Source organism: Anguilla anguilla, chromosome 9 (genome assembly GCF_013347855.1).
Source record: "Anguilla anguilla isolate fAngAng1 chromosome 9, fAngAng1.pri, whole genome shotgun sequence".
Classification (NCBI taxonomy): Eukaryota; Metazoa; Chordata; class Actinopteri; order Anguilliformes; family Anguillidae; genus Anguilla; species Anguilla anguilla.
The window spans coordinates 17,330,257-17,348,358 of record NC_049209.1 but is presented as its reverse complement, the minus strand read 5'-3'; the positions used below and the strand labels follow the sequence as shown (position 1 = coordinate 17,348,358).

The following is an 18,102-nucleotide window of genomic DNA, read 5'->3' as shown; positions in this document are numbered from 1 at the left end:
GGAGGTTTTGGGTTGGAAGAGCCAATATGTCGACTGATTTCAAAATAATAATGGCATAGCTTTTATTAAATGGATTTGACGTGGTGTCAAACTGTGGACCAGAAGCAGTCGCATTTTTCTTAAATGACGGTTAGGACTACTGACTGAATCAAGTCCCTCTTTGGTTCGCGATTTTACAATCATACATTAAGTAACCTGCTTGGTTTTTCCAAGACCTTCGTCATATAACCGCCATATTGGAGGGAACTGTAAAGTCATAACATTGGCAGTCTGCTTCAAGAGTGTTCGTTAATTCAAGGTAAAGACAAAACGATTAATCGACGGTTATCTTTCACTCTATAGTATGGTTTAATAAAAAGTAGATGAAACAAAATACAAAACGAAAACTGTTCTTGGGGACAAGTGTTTCCCCCCCCTCCAGAGCCAGGTTCATAGCACATGCGCAGTATATGGTATACACTGTTAATCAGCATTTCACATAGTTTTGTAATGCTGTAAATGAAAATGATTATTCGAAGTTACAAATGTTACATTTATCTAGGAAACTACTAATCGTCAGTCAGCAAAATGGGTTAACTTCACTTGTTCTTCGTCAAATGAAAGTATTTTGTGGTGTGATGATTTCGATGGTTCGAGGTCACGTGACTAACAATTCTAGTCAAATTATATAGAAGCGTAAAATAAAATTAATTTTGCAAGTAATATGTAAATAATAAACATCCCCGTGTACTATTTTATGCCAGTCATTAAAATTAAAGAAACACGCTTCGTGTTGGATAAACTACCCCATGTAAGCCAAAGTTCACGTTTTTTTTCTTTGCTCAAAACCCAGAGCAGGACAAATTAATTTAATTTAGCTAACTGTGTAGAAAGCCATGCAATAACAAAGTAAAAATGTTTCGCCGGTGTGTAGACATTTTTCCCCTGAGAAAAAGCGTAAAAATATTTGTAGTCGAAGCGTGAGGTGGGGTCAGAGTTGACGTCTCTTTCAGATCCGTGACGGAGTGCAGTGGTTGGTCCATGTGGAGTGTACAGGGGGAGGCAGTCTGCTCCTGGCTAACTCAATCCGAATTCCCCCGCAGCGGGCCGTAAACTACTCCGAACTTCACTCACACATCATCCGGGGAACAGCTTCTACTCAATATGAAAGGGTAAGCAGTGCCGTCGAGACTCACATTTGTACAGGAGTATACATAAAGTTTTAGTCCTTTCCCTAAAACTGTAGCTACTGGCTAGCTAATTAGCTAGCTACTTCTTTGAGGGGGCGGGGAGGTGATGCCAGTGCAGCCCCTAGTCTAGCAAATCAGACTGGTGCTAGCGACCTAGCTAGCTAACTACTAGCTATGTGCTTTTCTGTTGGAGAAAAGAATTTGCTAACGACAGCACTAGCTAGCATGTTTTTGCTGCCCATAGCAGCGTGTTTTCATGTCATCTGCAAGCAACTACGTGTCACTTGAAAGAAATGGCGTTGCCTAGTTAGCGAAACTGTACAACGTTAGATAATTAATCAGCCGGAGCTCGTATAGTTAAAGCTCGCATGTAAGCTAGGAGCTAGCTACCACTATTCTGTTTTCCTTCACCTCCGACCACGTTTCCATAGTCGAATGGTTTAAGTTGACGGTAGCATGTTAACGTTAGCCAGCTCGGATCAGTCAGTGAATGCTTTAACGTTAACAGTGAATGCCAGCGTTAGTTCAACATAATTAGTTTGTATGTTGGTTATCTCGTTTTTTGTTATTTACAGGTTGTTTTTCAGATTAATTTTAGACTAACGTTATTGTTAACATATCGAATACGGGCCTTTGAATGTTTTAACTAGCGAACGTAGTTACGTTTTAAGACTCAATGTGTTTTGTAACGTCATCTAGCTAAATGGCTACTTTGAGTTCTTCTGTATTTCTATATTTTCATCGGTGGTGAACTTTCATGAATGAAATTGAATAAAATATGGCTTGGCAGCAGAAGTTCAAGTTGACCTTTTCTTGTGGCTCAAGTAACTAATATCAAGCTTAACCATATTCTATATTGTTAGTTAGCTCATTTGGATTACTAACGTAGCTAACTACACGTGGCATTGTTGGAATATTAGTCGCTCAAGATACCGACAAGCAGATTGTTTAAACGAAAAAAAAAATTGTCGTGAGTGTGTGGGCAAGTTACCTGATAGCTGTACTGAAATAGACATTTTTCTAAAGTGATCACAGTCGGGTGATGTGTAAAGCCAAAGTTAACGTTACCGCATATTGTCACGGCGTGCATAAGATTGTCTTGTAATTTGGTATGTTTCTACTGATAATTTGACCGCAGCGGCAATGTTTAAGCTGTACCGAACAGATATTATGATTTAGCTGAATGATTTATGTGTAACTATATTTTTACAGTGCAAATGTACACGTTTGTTCTACACAGACTTTTCGTGCTAAAATCTAGTGGTCTTTACAATTTCCCCAGAATTTACTTTCAGTTTCATTATGAAAACTAAACATGTGAGTATAAATATTTCACAGAAAGCTTTGCCCATTTTTGGTTCCTATCTGTTTCCTAAGAAAATGCTGTTTTTTATGCACACTGATTATGCATGAATAGCAATATTTAGATGGATCTATTTAAAAGGATTGAAGATGGTCACACCTAATCCCAAAGAACGTAAATCCAAAAAGAGACTACCAAAATAAAACCTGAATTTTGATAGCCATGAACAATTCAGCTTTAGGGTGTGGGAGACCAAACTACAAACTGGCTGCTTAATATAAGATGGCAGTTTTTTCACCCTTAAACCTACTTGTGGCTACCGTTGGCGAACAGAAAACTGAACATTGTGCTTAAAGCTGCAAAGAAAACAACTGCCCCTTGCCTGTGCACAGATTAAAAATGTATTTCTGTGTACTACCAAGCAAGCAAGCAGAGTCATCGCTTTCCCACTGTATTTAGAGGACGCCACAAATTAAGATTACACATAATGTGGGGCAATATGACCGCTGGAAAATGTAAACGGGAAGGCCTAATCTGTGCTGGTGAAATTACTGTGATTTAGCTTGAAAGTGGCAAATCTCACCCCGTCCTAGACACTATAAAGGTGTTGTCCATCTGGACGTACCCTGTTATGGTTAGGAGTGCTGATCTTACACTAGTGCATTCTGGGATGTAAATCATTGTTGCATTGTGTGTATGAGGCCCTACTGCCACCAGCAGGCTCAATAGTCACTGGTTATGCGTCACCTGAGACTTTGAGGTAAGGGAAGGGCATTTATGTCTTTACATTGGGCAAATCCCACAAACATCAAGGTCATTTGCTGAAGGAATGCTGTGGCTGTGAAGTGTTGCTCAGGTCACATGTTCATGTGGCGAAGGTACAGGGAGGCAAGCCAATCCAAGGCTTGGTCATTCCCCATTTTCCTGTTTCATATAAAGTAGAACTTAATTTCATGCAAAATAAAATGTAAAGGAATCTGTAATTACACAGAATATGTACAGATTTAAGTACACATCCTGGAGCGAGATATTTAATTCATGTGCTTATAACAACATGACCTTAAAACCGCAGTTTAGTAAACCTCCAAAACCCTAGATCAACAAGACGATTCTGAACTCTGTGGAGTCGCTGATTACGGATTGTGCAACTATAATCTTCGTTTAACTTCCTGAATTCATTTGTGCTATTTCCCCATCCACCTTTCCAGAATCCTGACAATACTTAATTTTGTGTAAATTTAGAGAGATGGCCCATTGGTGTAGGCAGGTGAAGGAAGTGTAACAAATAAAAATAATAAAAAAATTGTTGAGAATTTCTAGTGGTCTGCATGTTCTGTAAACAAACCATTTGCTTGAACATCTCACCAACAATATTTATGGGTTCCTGAAGTGAGAACTCTCACAGATACACAGAAGGAGGGCATTTGATAAGTCCATTTCCTGTTTCAGTAGTTGCATAACACACGTGAAGCTTTAACTTTTACCTCAGCTGCTAACTCTGTTATAAAAAAAATAAAAAAAAGTTTTTAAACAGCATTGCTGTATGTTGGCTGATTTCATGTGGAATAACACCCTGTCCCTGATTCTAGAAGGTCATATAAGCTAGATTTAATGTGGATTTCCCGTGTTTAGATGGATTTCGTGGAACAGATTTGGTCTGGAATTGTAATGTGATGAATGTTGTTGAAGTTGGCGGGGTTCCCCCTGACAGCCGAGATGTGCACCCGTCTTCCAGCTGTTGCGTACTTGGTGGAGGCACCGTTGCCCTATAAATACCCAGCACCCTTCTTCATGCCGGGTTAAAAGAGGGTGGCATGCTAAGCAGCGAGTTGAGTGCATGAGCTGCTATAACAAGCAGGGATCCCAGGTTATTGGCCAGGGGACTTTTAACTGTTATGCACTTTGATGTCTTGCTCTTGTGTCTAGTTTTTACACCAGTCCTATTGGAGGGCATGGGTGTGATCTACAGAGATTGTGATTTCAGACTTCTACAAAGAAGGCTGATGTCTTATTCTGTGATGTGTGCGTACATTTTGCACGGATGGGTTGTTCTCTGTTTTTGAGGTGTGTTTGTGGAAAGTTAGGTAAAGTGCGCCTTCGATTAAAGAGTCTGGTTTTGTTCCAGTAGCCGGATCGAGCTGGGGGACGTCACACCTCACAACATAAAACAGCTGCAGAGGCTGAACCAGGTGATCTTCCCGGTCAGCTACAACCACAAGTTCTACAAGGATGTCCTGGAAGTGGGAGAGCTGGCCAAACTAGGTGAGGAAAGAGGTGTTTAACCACACCCCCCATGATTGCACCGGGGCTGTATTCACAAAAGCTCTGGGCTTAAGCAAGGATTTGAGTGTGGCAAATTCTACTAGGAATCTTCCAGAAGTTTTTCATAAATATATTTTATGACTTAAAAGTTCTCCAGAAATAGTAAATAGGGAGGTAGCCACTGATCTTGACAAATTATCAAACTATTCAGGGTGTTTTTTGTGAGATGTAGAAACTGAAACAAGTGATTTCCCAATGATTACAAAAGGAAATGAAAATTGGACAAATGAGCATACAACAAAGTGAAAGCCAGAGATGACAGGTCCCTGGAAAGGAGATGCTTGAAAGCCTGAATGGATATATTTAAAAAAAATATATAATGAGTGTTTTGATCACCACTGGTATCAAAAGAAAACTCCACAGAATTGGTGTATTTTGGTCCACGCAGGTCCACGCATTTACAATGGAAATAGATGGTCTTAAAATAAATTGCACGCCAGAGAAGATGCAATTGTCTTTTTAATTTTACAGAATTTGAGTTACTGTTGATGTAATGTGACGGGAACAAAGGGCAATGGCCACCAGCCCTCTGTGGCTGTCTTCTTTGGGAGTAGTAAAGCTAACATTTACACAGATTTACTGCATCATCTGGCTTCTGACATCTGTGTTTCAGCATACTTCAATGACATTGCAGTGGGAGCTGTATGCTGTCGAGTGGACCACTCTCAGAACCAGAAACGGCTTTACATCATGACCCTTGGCTGCCTGGCTCCCTACCGTAGACTTGGTATTGGTAGGTTGGAGTGTGTGTGGCATGATATGCTGGATTTGCGTTTAGTGGAAGGATCTTCATGCATTTCACATGAGTAGTGAGGAACCTTTTGGGCAGTCTAGCATTCTAAGCTCTGTTCCTCCTGATTGACTAATTGAGTAAATACCCCAGGAGTTCCCTGGACTGATATACTGTCTATATTTTGCTTTTACACAGGGACAAAGATGCTGAACCATGTGTTGAACATCTGTGAAAAAGATGGCACCTTTGACAACATTTATCTGTAAGCAGGCTGCTTGTGTTTGTGGCGTCTGTGCCAATAAGAGGATTTTCTTAGGATGCAGGCATTGGAACAGCCTGCCTGTTCACCTCTGCTCCTCATGCCATGTTCGTTCTCCCTCTCTCTCCACAGTCACGTGCAGATCAGCAACGAGTCCGCTATCGATTTCTACCAGAAGTTTGGTTTTGAAATTATGGAGACGAAAAAGAACTACTACAAGAGAATAGAGCCGGCCGACGCCCACGTGCTTCAGAAGAACCTGCGTAGTCTATGTTTGCCCCCCGGCGGAGAGCTGCAAAAGGCCAACTAGGGGACAAAGCCAGGCCCTGACCTCCAGACACGGCACTGTCACGCCCCGCCCCGCCCCAAATGGAGCTATGACGGACACCAGAGGTTTAATCCTGATGGTATTGACGAGTTTACCTCCTTTAAGGGACGTGCGAAAATAAAATAATAATGCTGCATTTTTGTTGAGAAAAAAAAAAACTTGTTTTCCTGTTACGGTTTCTTTAATTATTTCCTTTATTCATTTAGAGATGTGAAAATAAAGAAATGTGTGGCTTGCTACGGGAGGCAGGTCACAGCATGCTGAAAGGCCTGGTTCTCTGTGAAAGGATTAAAAACGGTCATTAAGGTTAGAGGGTATCTTCAATTATTAATAATAATAATAATAATAATAATAATAATAATAATAATAATAATAAATCATTTCTGTTAACCTTAGTATTATGCTCTGAATTGCCATGGCAACATTCAGAGCTCCGTCCCTCACAGCCAAGGAGCTGGGTGGCAGACGGCCAATAGGAAGAGAATTGCACTGAATTTTGGAGACTTTTCTTCTTCTTGTTCTTCTTTATATTAGCATAAAGTGAGTATGTGGGAGTAATGCTGGATGTTAAGATTTGTTGGTGATTTCAGCATCACTGGTCAGTTCCGGGACTGGTTCAGTGTCCTTTAGGGCTGGGTGCTTAAAAGCTTTGTGTGGGAGGAGGCAATAAAAATGGACTGCAATGGATGTGGTGTGAAATTGAGTTTGATGGCTTCCTTGTATCAATACGCCACACATAATGTTTTCATGTTGAGGTTAATTTTTGGTCTTCTTGGGGTTTGTCCAAATGCTGCAGTTATTAAAGCAAGTGGTAGATTTTGGAACACAGTGGAAGAAGAGTGATAGCCTATGGCAGGGCAGAGAGAATGGACAACTATGAACAAAGGGTGTGGAGCAGGGAACTAGTGAAAGCAAAGTAAATGGTTTTAAATTATTTTTTTAAACGGTGACAATGGTTAAATGTCAATTTTTCCCCCTACCGAAACAGAACTGTAAACAACTTTAAAGGTTAAAACAAATGTACAGTTTGGGTCACAGCTTACAATTTTTGAGTGACCCTGTTTATTAATTGTGTAGAAATGTACCATCTTTTTTTGGAAGCCATTTTGAGACTGACACTCATACTGGGTTTGTTTTGTTTGGCAGAAAGGACAGGGCAGTTAAGTTTGAGAAAGGGAGGGTCTATGCTGTGCATGCTGGATTTGGAGGTCGAAGGTCATACACTTCAAGTATACCACATCAGAAACTCTGGCCCTCTGTGCCAGGACGTACCGCTTGCCCCATTGTAATAAAATCATGTTTTTGCTTGCTTGGAGGACTTTTATCTGTTCTGGAGCTCTGTTTTGACCTTTTAACTTTAAATAAAGACTCTATTTGCATTTGAGCTGGTGTTTTCTGAGTGAAAATGTTTTTTTTTTTTTTTGGTTTATCGTTTATATGCTGTTGTTGTAAAGTGACTGTGATTTGAACAGGACTAGATTGCCACTTTGGTAATTTAGACGACAGTAATGGGAATCCTGCTCCAGATGACAGCTTTGTTACATTACCAACATCAAATGAGCTATACTAGCATGCATTTTTGTCTTTTAATGGTGAGTAAAAATGTTTTAAAATAGTGGGTAATAAAGCAATAGAAGTGATTTTATAATACAATGTATATTTACTAAATAAAAATAATAAATGTGCATTTGTGCAAGCTGCTGTGACAGCAAGAGAGCAGTTACAGATGCTGGCAAAGGCTCTGGGAGGTATGTAATCCACATTGCTTCTGGAAATATTTAGCCTTATAAATGGGGATTGTGTAAAACGGGGATTCCCAACCTCCATTCAGTTGGCCTGTTGGGCAAGCGCTTGTGAATTTGAACCCTGTCTTTCTCATCAAATATTGAGTCATCAGTGTTCAAGGGTAAGCTACGGAGTGCCACAAAATGTACTGCGTCCCTTGTCTTTTCTCAGTATATATGCGTCCCCTTGGTAACATTACAAGTAGATACACCTGCTTGTTCACACAAATAGCCCGCTTCTCCAAACCGTAAATCATGTGGCTGCGACTATATAAACATGTAAACATGGTCAAGCGGTTTAGTATTGTGCGAACAAACATTAGAAATGGGCAAGACACATGATCTAAGCGATTTTGACCGTGGTATGATTGCTGTTGCCAGGTGTGGTGGTTCCAGCATCTCAGAAACAGCTGCCCTGAGATTTTCACACCATAGTCTCTACAGAGAATGTTGCAGTAAATAAAAATATCCAGTGAATGGCAGGTCTTCCGTGGGCAAAAACACCTTGTTAATGAGAGAGGGGTGAGAGGAATCGCTGTCTGGTCTGAAGATTCTCGATTTCTGCTGCAGAAATTATGTAGATGGTAGGACCAGAATTTGGCATAAATGGCATGAATCGATGGATCCATCCTGCCTTGTGTCAACATTGTAGGTTGGTTGGTGGTGGTGATTTAATGGTGCGGGGAATTCTTTGTACACATTATACCCCTTAATACCAAATAAGCATCATTTAAATGCCACAGCATACCCAAGCATTACTGATGCATCCCTTTATGGCCACAGTGTACCCTTTTTCAAATGGATACTTCCAGCAGGATAATGCACCATGGCACTAAGCACGCATTGTCTCAAGCTGATTCCACAAACATAAGTGACTTGAGATCACTCCCAATGGCCTGTACAGTCCCCAGATCTCAATACAATAGAGCACCTTTGGGATGAGGTGGAACAGGAGGTTCACAGCATGAATGTGTTTGCTGAAATCACAGGAACCGTGTGATTCTATCGAGTCACCATGGACCAAAATCCCTAAGGGATGTTTCCAGGACCTTATTTAATGCATACTGTGGAGAAATCAGGCTGTTCTGAATGCAAGATTGTGTTCTAACCAGTACTACTAGATTGGTACATGAAATAAAATGGGCACTGAGGGTATATGTTAGCATTTCAATGTCACAGCCAATGTGGTTAAAAATCTTGGTGTGACTCAGATTTCTCCTTTCAGGTACAGATTAATATCACAAGAATGACCTTTTTCACTAACCAGCTGAACTAATTTGACACTAAAGTCTCCAACAGGTACAGAATGTAGCTGCTAAGGTCCTCACAAGAGCTAAGAAATGTGAACATAAGTCCAGAGCTCGGAACCCTTGATTGGTTGCCTGTTAAATGAGAATTGACTAAACATCTCTTCTCCTTGTACTCCAAAGCAGCTTATTCAGAGATGTTATGTCTCCAGAGGTTGTACAGTATGTATGTATACTACCCAGTCGTTCTTCCAAAGAATTACATTAAATATAATTTCCGGTTGGGACTATTACCTACAGTGCATGCACCCTGAGACCTCAAGTAAAGAATTAGCAGCAAAATATAAAAACTAATATTTATTTATATTTGTGAATACTATAAAATTAATTCATTAAAATGTACAGCCTGGAAACAATACAACACAATACAAGCTGCTTGAAAGTTACCTGAAGAGCATTTTTTTGCTTTGAACAAAAAAAGAAAAAAAAGAAAAGCCCAACGCCCCATACCTACCACTGCAATTCCAGGGTGTGGTCAGAAATGTCTTGAAATACCTGAAACATCCATCATCGCACACCAACTGTCTGGGCCAATCGACACCAAAAACGAAAATAATACCAAAACCCCCAAAAACTACAACTTCAACATCAATGTGTGGCACAAAAAACTCAGGTGACTGCCAAATGGTGGACATCCGCTGAAACAACTGTAACCTTTTTTCAGGTCCCATCAAAATATAATTTTTCAACAGTTTTATTTAGATTGTAGGTTAAGATTTAAATATCAAATTAAACACCCCTGACACTCTTTTGACACAAACTAGCAATTCCTAGGTTAAAAAGATCTCCCATACGAGTCTAGGTAAACTGCTTTTGCTTTTATATTTAATATAAACAAAACATTTTAAAGCAAAACTTTTTTCTTTTTTTTTCAATTTTCTGATGATCCACTGGTAACCAATCAGAGAAGCCTTTTCAGGGAACCCTTGTGCTTCACGACACACACTGTCACCAAGGAACTTTATTTACTTCTGCTTGATCACTGCACTTAGTGCAATTTCTTTAATTTCATTGAAAGTGAAACAATTTCCTCGGGTGGGAATCCATTAATAGCCTGCCTGACCTGCCAAAAAAATCACTCTGTAATTCTGCTAGGTAAATGCCATTCAACAACCACAGCTGCTTCAAAAATTGAGGGGATTAGAGAGATGTGTGAAGTGAGGAGTTGATTGAACACTTAATGAAAATTAAGTATGTACAAGGGTATTTCATTTAAAGGCCGGGGAATGTGCATGTAAATGAAGAACAAACAGCCTATATTTATTCAAGGTATCTGAACCAATCTGATCCATCCTCGAAGAACTGCTGCATCAGTTTTTTTTTGAATGATTCACTTTGCTAACCGACTGTTTTACATGTGGGATTACAATAAAGTCCTATGTGCTGACAGTGGAGGAGACCCCGTTCATAAAATTATGTTTTTAACTTCTTATAACTGCCAAAAGAAATTGTACAATAGTAGGTATTTGAATGTCCCCCTGGTTGAGTTTGAGAATCTGTTCTGCAGAGGTCATCTTAATAAAAGGTATCATGACAATAGTTGCTGCTTCCAATTAATACACAATAATGTTCATGTGAAGCAAATGTCTCTGTAAATAATAAAATCACATATAGCTGTCATTTGCAATGGCTATGCAGAGTAATTTGGGGGAATTAACACTGAGTTGTGCTCAACTGACAAACTCACCTTGAGCCCCGCCCACAGAGCAGCGAACCACATGACTGGTTAAACCAATTTTCATGCAGTTTAACCAGTCACTTCATTAGCACCAGTCAGACAACTGATAACATCCTGGACACAGTTCCCACTACCACCATAAAATAACCATACTTGGCCACTGCAAGTACACCCCTGTGATACCTTGTGATTTGTTAAAGGATATCAGATGAACCAGCCAATCACAGTTGAGGATTGCACACATAGCAACCAATCAGATGGGGTGACCATTTCAGCTCCAGACACACTGAAGGCACATTCTGCAAATACAAAGACTGAATGTGGGGTTGTAGCTTAGCACTTTTAAGAGTTCCCCTGAATCTCCCCTTTAATTCCTGTTCTTAGAAAATAGATTCAGAGTCACACAAATTACGATGTGGCACTTTCAAGTCTTGCTCATTTTTTCATTTACTATCCACTCACAACAATATATAATTTGAGTGCGGACTCTATGAGTCATTAAATAAAATCCATTTGTTACAGAAAAATTAATTTCAGATAATATGAGACTAATTGTGTTTATAAGACTTAATATCGATTACTCTGAAGCAATACTGAAATGGAGAGATTTCGGACACGGAGGCCTCTCTAACAGAAAAAGCCGGACGCAGAAAGAAACGAAAGTCTAAAAAAATATAGCTTTGCTACTCCTCTGTGTAAAGCGCTTTTTTTATATTTCAGTTATTCATTTTTTGGCTCTACCCTCAGCCCAATACAATGGATTTGACTAATCAGTTAAAATACAGAGAGACAGCATTTACATAGTCCAGCCCACAGGGCTCAGTCTGTCGTCATGGCGGAAGCCGACGCCCTCCTGACGAGACGAGGCGGTCTGAATGGACAGAGAACGGGAAGAATCAGACTCCAGGCGGGCGGAGAATGAGGAAGGCCGGGATGGGGATCACTCCTGCGGGGCGGACAGTACGGGCTGCCGGCAGATGGGGCAGGTGTTGTTTTCGGAGAGCCAGCGGTCGATGCAGTGGATGTGGAACTCGTGCGCGCAGGGCAGGCGGCGCAGCTTGTTGCCCTGGGCGTACTCGTTGATGCAGACGCTGCAGGCCCGGCCCAGCTCGCCCTCCAGGCTGGCCTGGCCGTAGGTGCGCGTGGACAGATTGTCGATCTGCTCTTTGGTCAGGCCCCGCTGGTGCTCCTCGTCCTCGTCGTCGTTCAGGAGGAAGAAGTGGGCGAGGCGGAGGATGGGCAGGGTGCCGTTCTCCACCAGGTTGTTGGTGTCGCGGCTGGCGGCCCGTCCCTCGCCGGGGGCCCCTCCCGCCCCGGCTCGTTCGTCCTCTCCCGCCGCGAGCCGCTCCCCAGCCGCCCCCGCCGCCGGCGCCGCCTGCCGCTCCGGAGGCTCCGGGGGCGCGGCGTCCTCGTCGCCGCGGGCGACGTGCGCCTGGGGGCCGGGGCCGGGCTCCGGGGCGGGCGGGGCGGCCTGCGCGTCGGCCTCGGTCTCCATGAGGGAGCTGAGCTCGCCGAAGCCGGTCATGATCTGGCGCAGGATGGAGCGCAGGGCGGTGGAGCTGGGCTCGCCCAGGCCCGTCTCCGAGATGCGGCGCAGCGGGATGCGGATGGTGCTGACGTAGGTGCGGATGCCGGCGCGCTCCGAGCGCGAGATGGTGCGGCGGAAGCCGCCGCTGTCGCTCTCGAAGGTGACCGTGTTCTCGGCCGTGCGCACCCGCGACCGCGTGCGGCTGGCGATGCTGTCGCGGTCGCGGTTCTCCCCCGGCCGGATCCGCCGCACCTGCAGGTCCAGCATGATGGTGGGATGGCGCCGCACGCCGGCCCCCCCCTGGCCCGCCGCCTGCGCCTCCGCCTCCTCCCCGGCCCCGGCCCCCTCAGAGGCCGCCCCGGGCGGGGGCGGGGCCGGTGTGTCAGGGGCAGGCCCGGGCGGAGGCTGGTCAGGAGTCTCAGGGTCGGTCCCTGGTGGAGGAGGGGTGGAGGTGTCCTGGGCTGTCCCAGGTAAAGGCAGGACGGGAGCAATGGAGCCTGGCTCGCTAACAGTATCTCCCACATCCATGCTACCCTCAGACTCACCGGGAACCTGAGTCAGAGCAGCACTGAGCCCAATGGACTGGGCCGCACTGGCTTCGGCGGGTTCGGGGGTGTTTGGTCTGTCGGGTCGGGCGGAGCTGGGCTCAGTGGGCTGGGAGTTATCCGCCGGTCTGTGCAGCGGCGACCGGCTGCGGCGGGAAGCCATGCCCCGCCCCCCCCTGCAGCCCCGGCGGCCCCGTGCTCGAGTCCTGCTGCTGCGCCGCTCCCCGGCCACCGACGACCCTGATTGGCCGGCCTCCGGCGCAGCGCGGGGGCAGTCCCGCTCCACGGGACCCCGCTCGTGTTCGGCCCCCTGGGCCTGACCTCGCCTCCCCCCACCCATCGCCGCCACCTGGGGCGGGGCTGCCTGCGCGGGGGCACCCGGGTCCCCACCCCTCCGCACGCCCGTCACTCTGCCGGCGGGGATCAGGGGCGGGGTCGGGGGCGCGGTCGCGGCCGCGGCGGCCGAGCCGCTCCGCGTGCGTCGCACCTGCGGCCTCCGTCCCTGGGAGGGGTGGGCGGGGTCGAGCGGCGGGGGCTCGCGCGAGGGAGAGTCGGTGGCGTCGCTCGGCTCCGGCTGCTCGTGGTTGATGTTGATCTCCAGGCTGAAGCGGAACTCGCCGCTGTTGGGGTTGGTGCGGCTGACGGCGCGCCAGGTCTGGTTGCCGCTCTGCCCGCTGCGCGTGGCGTTGCCCGTGCGCCGGAATGTGTTGAGCCACTCGAGGAGAGAGTCCCCGTTAGACGCTTCGCTGCCCGCCTCCACACCCCCTGCGAGACACAGAGCCCCCAACAATTCCATTCACACAGGCCAGCCCTGTCGCTCCATCAGCACATATGCAGGAACACAGCAAAACACAACCCAGCACAATTATGCAGGACACCCACAAGCTCCAATTGATTTGATTTTGACTCCAGTCCAGTCCCAGCCCTGCCTCTTCTACTTCTACATTTCCCTCGTACCCTCACCTACAATTACTAGCATGATTCTTTATCCCCAAGACACCCTCCTACCCTGCAGTCCCCTAAATAACCCCTCCTCACCTCTGCCCCCATTGTCTTCATGTGACTCGCTGCTCTGTGGGCGGGGCTCAAGGTGAGGCTGGGCCAAAAGCCGCTCCTTTGCTCCATCCAGACGCTGACGCAACTCTTCTGCGGTGACTTCGCCTGAAAAAGAGGAAGTGCACTTTTTGTTAATGTTTAAAAAGGAGGAAGGGGGGATGCATGCAGGAGAGTGTCACACAGAGCATGTGTCCTCACCAGGTGTTCCGAGCAGGTTGCTATCCCTCATGAGACGGTACTCCTCCTCATTCAGCCCATTTATGAAGTGATAGTAGGCCTCCTCCCTCTGCAGCCGCTCCTGCTGCTGCACATGCTCATCTCTCCCACCAGGAGTGTCCATCACCACAGAAACTCTTCTTGCTAACCACACCAAACATAAACGGGACACAGATTCACACACAGCACTTCCACTTTTCCCCCCTTCTTTTGCACCAACCCCAGCTACAATGTCAACGGGGGCTTTATAGCTCTTCAAACTGAGCAGAACTCAAATGAGGCGATCAGTTGACTTACACTGAGTGTAGCCAACAAACAATTTGTGTTTAATTACTTTGGTGTCGCTGGTACAGCAAATCAGCTATGTGACTTCATGAAAACAGTTTTAAAACAAACTGTCAAAGTTTAATTTAAGTTAATAAAATAAATTATAACAACCACACTAAAACACGGTAGTTAACTTTAAGAGGATTTTGTTAGGAAAGACTATGTTATTGTATTGTTTTAAAGCGTTGGCTAAAACATTAGTTATAGGACACATACACTCTTAGTTCCGATAGAAAATCAACAAAACGATTCCAAGAAAATAAGTAAGTTTAGATACATCTTTTGCTCCAAGTCTGGCTAGCCACTTGCGAGTTTACGAAAATGGTCAACCGGATGTCATCGGTTAGCCGACCATAATATCCCGATTTATAGCTAACAATGTTGATGAGAGCATATCTGCATTTGCCAAAAACAAAAAAACAAAAAACAAAAAGGAGCTAAATTTGCATTCTTGTATGAGCTAGCGAGCCAACTAGTTAGTTAACGTTACTTACCATGTGTTGTCAAAATGAAACGCCAAACAGCCAGGCTACAGAATAAGTGCTCAACCAATCACAATACCTGAAGTGTTTATCGATACACGAAATATCGAAATAATAAAGACCCACGGAGGTACATGACAAAACGGTCGGGCCCGTATGTTGTTATGGCGGACAGAAGGGTACAGACCGCTTAATTGCTGGACAAACGTTCGACATACCCTCAAACGAAAGGAGAACGTCCTTGACATCTGTTATTATGTACCTATACCTCATCCGAAATGCGCAATTCCGCTTCGTTATGTTAGCTAGCTTACTACTTAACTGGTTGGCAAGCTACACAGGGGAAATGTTTCCATATTTTCGACATCTCGCTTGTGATTTGACAGTGAACTAGCAAGCTTGCTTAAACGGAGCGGACGGTTTCTACAGACTAAATCCGGATTATTCACAGTGTAGTGGTGTCTTAAAGAATTCGTAATGGGTCGGATACCTGACAGAGCAGCTGGGGTATGGTACGGATGGATTCACTCTCTTTCCCCTTGTTGTCTGCTTTCAGTGTAAAATGGGAATGTTCGTGCTGCTTCCAATAAGGTCCGGCTTACAACGAATTACATGAGACATTGTTCCACAGGACGTGTGCATTACAGGGGTTCCGCTGGCCATTTTGTTGTGACGTCACTGTCATGTCCTAACAAATAAACAGGCGATTGATTGCTAATGCTTTTTCCTAAATTCAAATGTCAAATTCTCACAAAGTAACGAACGCTTAATGAACGACAGTTACTGTCTTGTCTCCCCTCTTCGATTACCATGATATTTTCAGCTACACACTGGTATATTTTATAACCTATCCTCAGTGTTACACTCCACTCCTGTCTGACTCTTAGCTCCTCTGCTTCACGCTCAAAATGTAAAATTTTCTGTGTAATTCTGATTTCTCTCACACCAGCCTATTCTGTCTGGGTCTTTTGAATTATTACCAATATTTTGCCACTGCTATTTTGGAAATGGGTTGGTCTCTTCCTTTGATTTATGCTTTGATCTTCTTATCTGCACTTGGAAGGGTGTTTGAGTGAAACTAAAAGGTTCAATTGTCACTTAAATTTTTTTACTGGATCAGAAATAATGAAATAACTTATAAAGCTTAAATGAAGAGCTTGTGTAAGGGTCAAATGTTAAGGCAGGGGTGTCAAACTAAATCCCAAAGGGACTGCAGGGTCTGTAGGTTTTTGTGGTGTCCTTTCAATCAGATGCCAGTTAAGGACCTGAGAACAAGGTGTGTGGATTCCTTAGCCAATCTGTGATTTAAATGAACCTCTAGTGCTGAAAACACTGCGAAAACCAGCGGACACTGCAGCCCTCCAGGACTGGTGTTTGACACCTGCGTGTTAAGAAAAACAGATTTAAAATGAATAGTTTTCTCAGCAGAGAAACCTATCCCCAGGATGAGCGCAAGGAACTATTGGGATAGATGCTTCCTCTTGACTTTAATTGTATAATAATAATAATAATAATAATAATAATAATAATAATAATAAAATAATAATAATAATAATTGATGTTACACTTTGCAGCAGGTTTATTTAGCTAGAGTTCTAGGTCCAAATACTACCTGCTGTGGACACTACTGTTGGCACCCTTACCACTAAAACGGAAACATACAAAAAGAACATCATTTATTACACCTGTTTAACTGAACATGACAGTGAAGATTCTTTGCATGTAAACGTGATTTTTTTAAAAACAAAAGCATATTTTAATTCAATTTTTCATACACATACATATCACTCTGCATAACTTGGCTTATAAATAAATAGGGTAACCGTGTTGTATGATGGTTTGGGAAGTGAGATTTTAACTCAAACGTTGCTAGTTGGATTCCCACGTGTGAAAATGGTTTGCATGTAAAAATGCAATCTGTGTAAATGACTCTGGATAAGTGGCTCTGGATAAAAGTTTCAGCTGCTGAAATGTACATGTACGAAGGAAGATATTTTTGGCTTGCCTGCATTTTCATTTGTATTGATGAACCGTGAATTACACATCCACAAATAAAACTGCTGCCCCTGAAGTTCAACACAAGAAAGTATTCTTTCACACAGGCAGTAGATGGAAGATTAAAGTTTGGACAGAACAGAGCTGGTCCTGCCCTCCTTTTCATTGGAAAATATGTAATGTGTGGGAACAGGGTTTTGGAGGGAAAATAGAAAAATGCTGATATAACCATGGCTTGTTCAAGGAGCAATGGGTGGAAACACATTTACTGTTCACTGAAGGCAGCAAGATCGAACTCATTTTTACTGATCAGCAGTTGTAGAAACTGGATGCCCTTCCTACAAGTGTTTTTTGTTGTTTCTAAGAGTTGATCGGCCCTTTGTGTTTGTCTCCGATAATTAACTTTTGTTCAGCAAAGTCACATACAGTACTAGCACAAATTATGGAAACATTGCATTTATCAACAGGGTGCAATATTTTGCAACAATTAATCTTTTTGCCATAATAAATTTAATATGTTATTAAATAATAAATAAATAATAATCAGCATAATAATAAATAATCAAAATTTAATAACAATAATAATCATTAAGCCTTCTAATGTGCATTGGTTCATATGTACATTATTTAGCAGTCTAACATATCTTACTGCTAGAAATTTTCTGAGCTTGAACATTTATTTCATTGTCATTACCACTTGTGGTCAAGAAGATGATTGTTTTGAATATATTTTTACAGATGGAAATGGCTCAGAGAAGCAACAAAGGAAGAAAGGGCACAGATAAAAAAAATTGAGGGTACTAAACTTCTTCTTTGAACAGTGTTTCCATGATTTGTGCCAGTACTGTATATCAACAAAGTTGCATGAATTTTAGGCAACTTTTATTGGGTGTAAAGGCAAGGACTAAAGTCCCTTATCTTCAAAATATAATAAAAAGTATTGACTACAAAGGCTTGTGACACAGATTAGCATTGATTAAAAAAAAAAAAAAAAAAAAAAATTCAAACCTCAACCTGGAATCATCTGCAGTACTAGAAAAAAACCCATTCAGCCAGTTTGATGTTGAAGA

At 43.4% G+C, this 18,102-nt stretch overlaps 2 protein-coding genes across 6 annotated transcripts; one reads left to right on the top strand and one right to left on the bottom strand.

Moving 5' to 3' along the window:
* Positions 1–6: 6 nt before the first annotated feature.
* On the top strand, positions 7–7,498 carry naa50 (N-alpha-acetyltransferase 50, NatE catalytic subunit). Of its 4 annotated transcripts, none has more exons than XM_035431980.1 (6): positions 7–298; positions 993–1,151; positions 4,601–4,734; positions 5,408–5,527; positions 5,723–5,789; positions 5,919–7,498. In XM_035431980.1, exons 2-6 carry the CDS (start codon positions 1,144–1,146, stop codon positions 6,094–6,096), a joined length of 507 nt encoding a protein of 168 aa, XP_035287871.1. In that variant the 5' UTR covers positions 7–298; positions 993–1,143; the 3' UTR covers positions 6,097–7,498. The 4 variants fall into 4 exon arrangements, with proteins under 4 accessions (XP_035287871.1, XP_035287869.1, XP_035287872.1 ...); XM_035431978.1 differs by having other exon boundaries at positions 9–298; positions 4,598–4,734; XM_035431981.1 differs by having other exon boundaries at positions 10–298; positions 1,083–1,151.
* Positions 7,499–9,883: 2,385 nt separating this feature from the next.
* On the bottom strand, positions 9,884–15,694 carry LOC118235025 (E3 ubiquitin-protein ligase RNF6-like). 2 transcript variants are annotated; one of them, XR_004766776.1, is made up of 5 exons: positions 15,528–15,694; positions 14,211–14,372; positions 13,995–14,117; positions 11,684–13,721; positions 9,884–11,182 (listed from the first exon to the last, which is right to left on the bottom strand). XR_004766776.1 is itself a non-coding variant. In XM_035431974.1 (4 exons), the coding sequence occupies exons 2-4, from the start codon at positions 14,350–14,352 to the stop codon at positions 11,824–11,826; spliced, it is 2,163 nt and encodes a 720-aa protein (XP_035287865.1). In that variant the 5' UTR covers positions 14,353–14,372; positions 15,528–15,694; the 3' UTR covers positions 9,884–11,823. The 2 variants fall into 2 exon arrangements, 1 of the variants encoding a protein (XP_035287865.1); XM_035431974.1 differs by having other exon boundaries at positions 9,884–13,721.
* Positions 15,695–18,102: the final 2,408 nt, after the last annotated feature.